The sequence below is a fragment of the Ictalurus furcatus genome, chromosome 1 (genome assembly GCF_023375685.1).
Source record: "Ictalurus furcatus strain D&B chromosome 1, Billie_1.0, whole genome shotgun sequence".
In the NCBI taxonomy this organism is placed as follows: Eukaryota; Metazoa; Chordata; class Actinopteri; order Siluriformes; family Ictaluridae; genus Ictalurus; species Ictalurus furcatus.
Window position 1 is genome coordinate 3,379,237 of NC_071255.1, and position 9,888 is coordinate 3,389,124.

Consider the following 9,888-nt stretch of genomic DNA (forward strand, 5'->3'; position numbering starts at 1 on the left):
AAAATATCCCAGTATATGATGGGCATAAAAGGACTTTTTGTCCTCTCTATTTTCATAGCTCAAACTGTCAGAGTCTTCATCTCTTCCTTTTCTCCTTTTTTATTCTCTTTGTTGCTTTCTGATTCAAATAAGCTCAAGCAGGAATTAACATCATTAAAATCCAATAACTGCAACAGAAAAAGTTCCCCTTTATATTATATTATTGCTGTTTGTTACATGTCAAAAATATGTACATTGTAACATTTTTATTACAAATATTGTTATACCTCCTCTTTTTTTTCGGCTCCTCTTGAGTTTTTTGTTTTTATCTCTACAGGCTTTTTACACCACAGCGCTATTGAGTTCTGGATTCTGATTGGTCGAATGCTGTTGATTCATTTCCTGTAACAGCAGCTCAGACAATTGTTTCTTCTAACTTTTCTACAGTAACAATGTGGACCCTCCACATTACAATTCCACAATCACAAGTGTGTGATTGTTGAGGTGGTGAAGTTTTCTCTGCGGACCATACTAAAGAGCACTTTCTATAAAATAATCATTGGTAATATGTTGTCTCATGTATTTTTTCGTAAGTGCATATTTTATGCTGCACGACCTTCAGATAACCTCTACAGGTGTAAACTCCGCTAAGCAACTTCTGGATCCCACGCTGTTTTGCTTAATTGCTCTGTTGGACCACTTCATCCTGGGCGGTTTGTGTAAGAGTGTTTTGGTTGCTTTCTTGTTGGCTGGTGTAATTTACCACAGTGTCAGATTCGCCGTTTAGACATTTCACGCGTGGGCGAGCGACACACAAAGTGTGTGCTTTCTGTTGTTCACGGTGTCGGGTAATATGTTACGGTGAACTCCCGTGGTGGAACTGTCATAACAGAAGAGAGTGGAAATAGAAACCGTTGTGGGTTTTGTTTTTTTTGTTTTTTTAAAAACATACATGCTAGGTGCCAATCTGCTTTTCCTTTATTATCCTACTTTTTTTTATAGATAGTGAACTTCTTTGTTTTTCTTCTTGTCTTCCAGCACTTTTTGTGTGTGTTTTTCCCCCCCCTCCCTGTCCAGAATGCAGGCACTCCTCCAGGTTCGGGTAAGACGTCGTCGTCGTCGTCATCGTCGTCGTCTCGCCTGAAGCAGCTGCAGCAGAGCGGCTTGGAGCACAAAAACAGGAAGCAGCGCGAGCAGCAGGGCCAGCAGCAGGTATTTCACTTCTAACAGCTACTGGCGCTAATGCTTCCAACCAAACCTGACGCCTGAGCTAGGACTGAGCGCTACCTGCTTATGCTAGCACTGTACCCGATGAAGCTTGCTAGCTGAGCGCTAGTCTGTTTTTTCGCTAGCACTTAAGGACATTTGAAGTCGACAGCTAAGCACAATTAGGATCACCTGTGACGTCTAAACGTTTTCGACCATGGGCATGATGTCTACCTCTCTGCAGGGGGTTCAAACGTTCAGCAGACCCCATTGTCTTTTCATTTAAGCGTCTTATTATATTGCTGTCAGGATTTTTTTTCCAATTTTTATTTTTTTTTTGCTTCCTCCATCTTCTTCATAAACAGCACGCTTCACAGTCATGCTGCGAGATCACACAAGCTTCCTGCGATGCACTAATGTGTTACAAAAGAGCCAGATCCTCAAAAGATAAAATAACCGTCGGGTCACGTTGCTCACATAATGTGCTCACTTTTATTTTCTCCTTCTCTCTCACTCTTGTGTATGGCTGCAGTCCACTGAGACACTGAGTACACTGTGTCGACGTTTACCTTTTGTTAAAAGGGTTATTTAATCTTTTCTGTCATTACAAACTGCACCCCAGGGCTTCCTGCTTTATACGTCTAAAGGGTTTTTGCCCTTGCGTCATCTTCCCTACGGACTTTAGCCAACATACAGCTCTTTCTAGTACAGTATGCTGTGAAAAGAAAAGAAAAAATGAAGCCGGCATTTGCATTGGTGGTGTAGCGTTCTCAGCTGTCTTGTCAAGATCAAATGAATACGATACGTTTATAACTTTTCCCTTACCTCAAGACGAATTTGTTGTTTAGTTTCTTTGTTCAGAGGGCAGAATTTGACTGATTCACAAACTAAATACAAAACCATTGGTGTAGCTATCTCAAGCTATTCAAATTCTATATGGCAATGTCTGAAAGCTGCCACTAGGTGTCCTCGCGTCCTAAGCCAAAAACCTATCCAAATGCACGCCTTTTTATTTTACATACTATAACTGCAGCATAATTCGATGAGTCTTTGTTACTTCAATTCAGCAAGAATCTTTCTTAGACTAATATCACATGTGCACTGCCATCTAAGGTTCCGTTGATTCAGTTGTAGCATTTGAACTAAATCAGCAGTCAGAGCAAACTTGGATATAATTTAGTGAAAAGTAATTCACAGAAACGGGAAAGCACACAGGACGTGAAAGACATGCTTTTATGGTTGTTTTTGCGATGTGATGACTTTATTTCGGTGGACATTTCCTGTTAATTCAAAATCATCCGTCTTGTGTAACCAATAGTAAACAAGTAGGCAGGACTGTTGTCCCTTCGGGTGCTAAACAAAATGGAGGTGGTGCTAATTACTACGTAGCGCTGGCACAACAGACTTTTAATGGTCAACATCGATTAAAATTGTCCTCACATCCACTTCTAAGCTTGTAAGATATGAAAATAATAATAATAATTCACCGTACTGATGGTTTAAAATGGACTAAATAACTAACACTTCTGAATTTAAAAAATAAAAACAGTTTGAAAGGAGAAGAAGAAATCAGAAGGTGGAGACGAAAAGAAAAAGCACTCCAGAGATGATACAGAGAAAAGGGAAGCACTCCAAAGACTTCCCGAGTGACTCTTATATGCGAGGGCAGGTTTTCAAAGTCACAGAATACCAGCTATTGCCAAAGAAAGAAATTCATCGAAAAGGAGAGAGAGAGAGAGAGAGAGAGAGAGAGAGAGAGAGAGGGGCAAGATGGGATAGGACAAGCAAGCAAGCACTGAGGGAAACAGTATTAGAGAGAGGGGTTAGGCCATTAGCTATCTCTGAAAACATTAGCTAGCGAGCTGACTGACAGCAGTCCACTGAGACTGGTTAATCCTCCGTAACCAATCCAAGGAGGAAATAGCGACAGTGGAAGACACGAGGAAGAAAACTGGAGAGGAACCAGAGCTCAAAAAGGGAACACGTCCTCTTCTGGGTGATGCGGAATAGTGGAATTACTGTATACAGGTGTAGAAAAGCAAAGGCAAACAGTACAATATGTGTGAGCAGACAATCTTTATGCCTGTCTTGGGTACAAATCTACAGTAGCAATTGTGTGAGACATTTTTTTTTGGGGTATCCATGTGGGACTATCTACAAAAGCAGAAGGTAGGAAGATCCAATCAGAAGTAGAGCATTAGGAAAGGCACCTTCACTTAAGAGAAAAGCTATTTAACTTTGGGCTCAGCAGTGTGTTGGTTGTTGCGCATAAGGCCAAAGTGTGCAAACAAGTTAGATAAAATTGATGCGATGTGAAAGTAATGGTAACCAAATGTGTCTTTCATGTTCTGCACCCTTTCCAACTCACCAAAGGGGAAAGGACGTGGGGCGTGAGAAAGTAGCGGTTACTTTTTCAACTTTATCTAGGTGAACGTGTGAACCTACGTGTAAATTTGTGAGCCTTGATCTTGTGAGCCAATAGAAACGAAGTGGGTGGGGCTGTGGTATCTTTGGCCAGTAAAAAATTGAGGTGCTGAGAATTATTAAGACCTCTTGCCACACTTATGCTTGGTGCATATCTTATATCTTATACATAGACTATAATTGAAATGTATAATATTTTAAATATCATTGAAATGTATAAGCTTGTCGACCCAGTCCTCCTACAGTGCTCATATACAGTAACTTGGCCCGATAAAGAAACAAAGCAAGCCTTCAGACGGAGCCAGGGATACCTCCCAGGAGATTTATTGAGGGGACCTTGACTTGGGTGTGTTAAAATCAGTACTGGAGGGCACGTCTGGATTTAGACAGTTTCATTCAGCCTGTCTGAAGAATGTGGCTAAAAGTTCACCGAACCCTAGCTAACCATTCAGTCACCATTTGTCACCACACACTGTGTGATGTGAGCATCACAGACAAAACCTCAGCATGACGCAGATGCCAGCCATCTGTCAGAGACGAGTTAGAGCCAGCCAGCTTCTACGCTTTTTACCCAGCCAGAGGTCAGGCTAATTTGGCATGCTACAGTAGCACAGAAAAACAGGCTTTATATGGGTCTGTAGCTTAGTAGCAATCCTGCTAATAAATCTAATTAGTCCTCTGTCTGTCAGCCATTTTGACTAAAGAAAGCAGCAGCATGACTTGTTAGCCGCCATGGCTGTGCAAATTAGATGGAAGGGATGTTTTATTCATGAAAAGTCAAATGGATTGCTCCTAAATATCACAAAGTCCTTGCTTAACATCTGAAGGTGCCACTAGACAGGTTTTGGCTTTTGTGAACAATTTGTACAGTGTGTGTGTGTGTTCATGATTTAAGCCTATGTGCTTGTGTAAGCCTAAGTTGTTTTGCTTAGCAGAACCTTAGCTCTTTTGAATAGTCACATAACAAAAGTCCCGGTGGAAGAATATATCGTTAAATAATGATCAAAAGAATAAAAAGTTTCACAAGGGAAAATGTGAAATGTCCAGAGGTGAAATTAGTTGGCAGGAAGTAGCTTTAATCTCAGACATGTACCTCAAAGCAGATGCTCGACTCCTCTGGAGAATGTTTGTTTTCGTAGCGTTCGCCTCAAGCCGACTTTGTTTGTTTTGGTGCTGTGGAGGGAAATTTCACTCACTCTCCACACGGTCTCAGAGGCACACTGTTAGACTTCTAGAGGTTCAGAGAGACTGAAGGATCATTCAGCTTGCTTAACATTGTGATACCTTGCTTACTTTTAAAGCTAGGACATTTGTTGGGGTTTAAAGAAGGATTTCCAATGACTATGCCAGGTGGCTAATTAAAAAAAAAAAAAATCTGAACTCATGCTTGAGCAGACTGAACGACGTGTCAGAAAAAGCCACTGTACATGCGTACACAATACATGATAATGTATGACAGACGTTTTATTAAAAGGAATGATTCAGCAAAAATCTAATTCACCCTAAATTCACACTAGCGAGCGACAAAGCAACAGACAGATTACTCCATTTGATTGAACCTATGGTTTAGACTCTACTTACAACTTTAGTTCCTACCTGCAATTACTTCCCATTTACTGTAGAAGTAGCAGAGCTCCTTGGTGATGGTGGTTTGGGGTTCAAGTAGCTAGTACAGTTGGCTTGCTTTGCTGGTCTACCAACGAAGCTAGCACGAAGCCGAGCATGTGCCATGTAAATCAAACTTAAATACATTTTAAATAAAAGTAGTGTGTATAAACTGTTTCTTTGTCTGTAAGCGATACTGTATCCCATCAGATAAAAAATAAATAAATAACCAGTCGCTACGTGTCACCAAGAAACAAACTACAAGTAATACAAGCAACTTGTCACTTGTTAGTGTGAATGTAGAGGTGCTAGAAATGTAGACTAATGAAGCTAGCTGAAATCTTTGCATAAATTTTTATGTACTTTCATCAAATTACATTATTAATCTGCATAATCCGAGCAGTGATCTCTGGGGTCTAAGCACTTTTTGCAAGTTCATGCCAGTTTACATAGAGACCATTTACATACAGTAAAGAGACCATAAATATACATACTGTTTCATGCTTCTTGATGCCAATTCAGTGCTGACTGTGTGAATTACTTGCTGAAAGCTGATTGGCTGATGGCGGCAGTAACATACTCATGGTTGCGACGGATCCAGAGCCTATCCCAAGAACCAATGGTTTTGTAAACTAACAGGAATGGTCCGCTATTTTAGCCCTATCAAACTCCCAGGAAAGTGGGCGGGGCCAAACTTCCATTCCTTACTCTCGTAGCTTAGTATATTTCTGATTAGTTTCAGCGTAATTCCCAAATAATCTATAGTAGTCACTGTATAACATGCTTTATAATGAAAAACTGAATAACGAGGTCGATGTGTAAGTGATTAACATTACACTTAAATATATACACACTGGCAATACCTGCAATAATGTAAAACTTTCGTTAGCACGTTAGTCTCAAGTCTTTAATGGAAATGTCAAGAAGCAATGTAGAATCCAAACACGCCTTGGCTGATCCATTACATTTGAGGTAAAGGGAAAATTGTGTTAATTTGATTACTTACCAAAACATCCCAAAGAAATTGATTTATTCAACTCTTTTCTCTCTCTCTCTCTCTCTCTCTCTCTCTCTCTCTCTCTCCAGTCACAGCTAATTCCAGAATACGTTATACATTTGAAGAATAGTTTTCAGTATGTTTTATTGAAGCTGAAAGTTGTGTCCAAGCTTTTAACCAGTACTGTATAGCAGGGAGTCCTCGAACACTGTTTGTGTGTGACTGTTTTTAGTTTTTGTTTTACAATTTTGGCCATAAGATCCAATTAACAGTTTTGTCTCTTGTCTTTTTTCTACCCTTGCTCACCTCTCCTTACTTGCTTGCTTCATGCTTGCACTTCTATCCTCTGGCTAATCCACATTATGTCATTGCTTAAACGATATGCACCTTTTTTGGCATGCGTCAGGCATAACCAAACGCTGCGCTTCATGCCCCAAAGACAGGAAAAGATACAAATTAAGGCCTACTCTCCTTCAAATAGAGTTTAGGACCTTAAACTTTTTTAAAAAAGAAAAGAAAAACCAATCCTACTGAAGTGTAGGTCTAATATATAGATAGATTTGCTCTTTTTTTTTTTCCTGAGGCATAACCCTTTTTGCAAACCAATTCCCATGACCCTTTCTGGCCAATCACAGCCTCTTTCTCTCCTTACTGGCATGTCGCCATTAATTTCAGCCAATCACTGTCCTTCGCTCTGTCCTCCCCTGAGATCTGATCCTATCCAAGGTGATTAGACCATGAAGGTGATCCGTGAGGACGACGCATGCACCGGACCCTGAGTAGGATACTGAACTGCAGGCTTGCACATGTTATATCTAATACATTAGGGTAAGTTAGAGTAATTAATGTAATAATATATCACTGTATGTACAGTAAAAGAACATCAACATCAGCACCATGGGGTATTTAACCTGTAGCCCATACACAGGCACTAAGTGAGCAAATGTTAATTAATGTATTGAGATCAATTAATGGGAAAACTGGCACCTCGTACAAGCGAAAAGGTTTAGGGACAAATAAAATGTATTTTTAATACAATTTTGCTTCTTTAGTTTTGGACTGGAGCTTAAAGTCTATGTATATAGCTAACATAATATAGCTAATATAATATAGCTAATCAGTACTAGACGTCTGTCTCACTCCAAAATCCTTTTCGTAAATAAATATTGGACCCTTCCTATACATAATTCTGTGTTATTAAGCTACGCAATGACATCATTGAGCTACTACGTTCACTAAGGAATAAAACACGATAGGGTGTGCTGTCATAGAAACAATAATAATCAAAAAGCCACCACCTGGAAGTTGATGGTTTTCCATTGACGTTTTCTTCCTCTCACGCCACAGCAATTTGCCAACAATTGCAATTTTTCAATTATTAATGAATGGCGTGCGTTTTATCCATTTACAGTTACGTTTATAAGATGCTGCGGAACGTCCATGAAACAAGTCAGTTCCTGTTATCGCTTATGTTATAGAAGCTATAAAAGGTCATTCCCTGACTAACTTCTCATTTTCTCTCTCTTGAAGTTAACAACAACAACAACAACGACAACAACAACAAACGTAGCTTGTCATGGTACAGAGAAACCAGAAAGCGCAAAAAACTAAACAAAAAAAAACAAAACTGGAGACTTACAAAGAACGGTTAAATAAACATCTCTTTAAAGAAAGCTTGACCATATCAATGATTAAACACTTTTCTTTGTTAAATCATAGACTTGTCTGCTAAGTCTCTGCGCAAGTTGTTACTATAGAAACGATAACATATTAGAACTAACGCATTAATATAAACCTGTATTCTGACTTGCAACTGCTGCTATAGAAAATTAATCTGAACCTTCCGACCAATCACAATCCAGAATTCAACAGCGCTGTGGTATAAAATCTTCCAGCCTGCCGTTATAAATCCAAGCTTACGTTTTGGAGACGCTGTGTTGTAAAAACGTCATCAATGTATACTCGACCACCAGGTAGCTAATTTATTATTATTTATTAGATAGACTTCCATTGGTTGTTTTGCATTGTAGCTTCAGTGCACAAAAAAAAGAAGAAAAAAAAATGAAAAAAGCAAACGCGTCTTGGCTAATCAACTATTTTTGTTGGGTGAAAGGGAATATTATGTAAATTAAATTTTTTCGCCACACCATACCTCTAAACGAGCGGAAAAGTAACAATTCTATAGCACTTACAGAGAGACCTCACTATACACAAAATACAGATCGTACGCAAATTAGAAACTAACTGTGATAACTGTGACTAATTTTAGATGTATTTATTACCAAAATTGTGTTTATGAAATATGCCTATATAGTGTTTGTATGATTAGAATCTTTTGTATTTTTGTATTTTAGAATGAAAGAGCGCACGGAAAATCTGAAAAAACGAAAAACATGAACTAATCGAAAGTAAATTAAAAAAAAAAAAAAAGAAAAGAAAAAGGAAAAAAAAGGGTAACCTATTGGGTGAGGTGCGCTTATTTTCAGCAAGAGTGTTACAGAAAGATACAAAGCTATATTCAATTAGAGTTCATCTTTCGAGTGCATTCTAATAATTCTAATGAGGAATAACAACCGATTGCACAGGAATCTGAGTGATAGTGATAAAACCCTATTTTCCCCAAACACCAGTCATATCAGTTATTTTTTTAAATCATTGAGCCTAACTGACAATAAGATCAGATTTGGATATTAATCAGATTAATCAGATGTTGGATATTAATTGGAACGGTTCCCGATTTTTCATTAAAATTTTTTATTTTGTGCTTGGATTTAGCTTAAAGACAATCAGAGCTGTTTTAAATGTGATTGCACGTGTATTTTACGCACTATAAGACGCACACAGAAAGCTCCGCCCCCTTTTTTGTCTCCGCATTTGTGGCATAGTTATTTTTTTGTTTTTACTTTCGTATACTGGTATAGGCTGGTAACGTTTTTGTCCTGTTATTGTTGCCATTCCATTTAGTTTTTGTGTTGCCATATTTCATTTCATTCTTTTTATCCCATTAGTGTTGCCATAGTTAAGGTCCGTATTGTTTTTGTCTCATTAGTGTTGCCCGATTTCAGGGCAGAATGTTCTTTTTTCTGTCCTATTAGAGTTGCTCTGTTACTTTTTGTCCCGTTAGTGTTGTCACCGCATTCGTTTTTCTCTTGTTAGTTTCACCTTAGTTCAGGGCAGTATTGTATTTGTCCCAATAGTTTTGACTTCCTGTTTGTTTGTTGTTTGTCCTGTTTGGGTTCCCGTAGTTAAAGACTGTATTTAACTGTATGTTACTGTAGTTAAATGGTGTATTGTTTTTGTTCTGTTAGTGTTGTTACTGTCTGGATTGTTTTATTCCCATTAGGTTTGCTGCCACATTACTTTTTGGCCTGTTAGTGTTGCCATTGTTAAGTACTATACTATTTTTTTAATCCATTAGTAATACCATCCTGTTACTTTTTGTCCTGTTAGTGTTGCCTCCCCATTAGTTTCTGTCCCATTCGTTTTTGTCCTGTTAGTTTTACTGCAGTTGAGGGCTGTAATTTTTCTTCCATTATCCGCCCTGTTTGGGTTTTTTTTGGGCCATTTTATTTTAACTTTAACCTTTGATCCAGCCCTGATATTAATCTGTTAATAAATTTTCCAGGCCTTGAAGAGATCTATCTGATTTTTATGTTTTGCTAACAGTAGTGTACCTT

The 9,888-nt window shown here is 38.6% G+C and overlaps 1 protein-coding gene across 2 annotated transcripts in view; it reads left to right on the forward strand.

Moving 5' to 3' along the window:
- srcin1b (SRC kinase signaling inhibitor 1b) overlaps positions 1-7,270 on the forward strand; it is a 51,090-nt gene extending 43,820 nt beyond the window's left edge. For both annotated transcript variants that reach the window (XM_053618212.1, XM_053618133.1), the window contains 2 exons: positions 1,057-1,191; positions 6,887-7,270. In XM_053618212.1, coding sequence (XP_053474187.1) covers positions 1,057-1,191; positions 6,887-6,919 — 168 coding nt within the window. In that variant the 3' untranslated portion in view covers positions 6,920-7,270. The remainder of the gene's footprint in view (positions 1-1,056; positions 1,192-6,886) is intronic.
- The last annotated feature ends 2,618 nt before the right edge of the window (positions 7,271-9,888 follow it).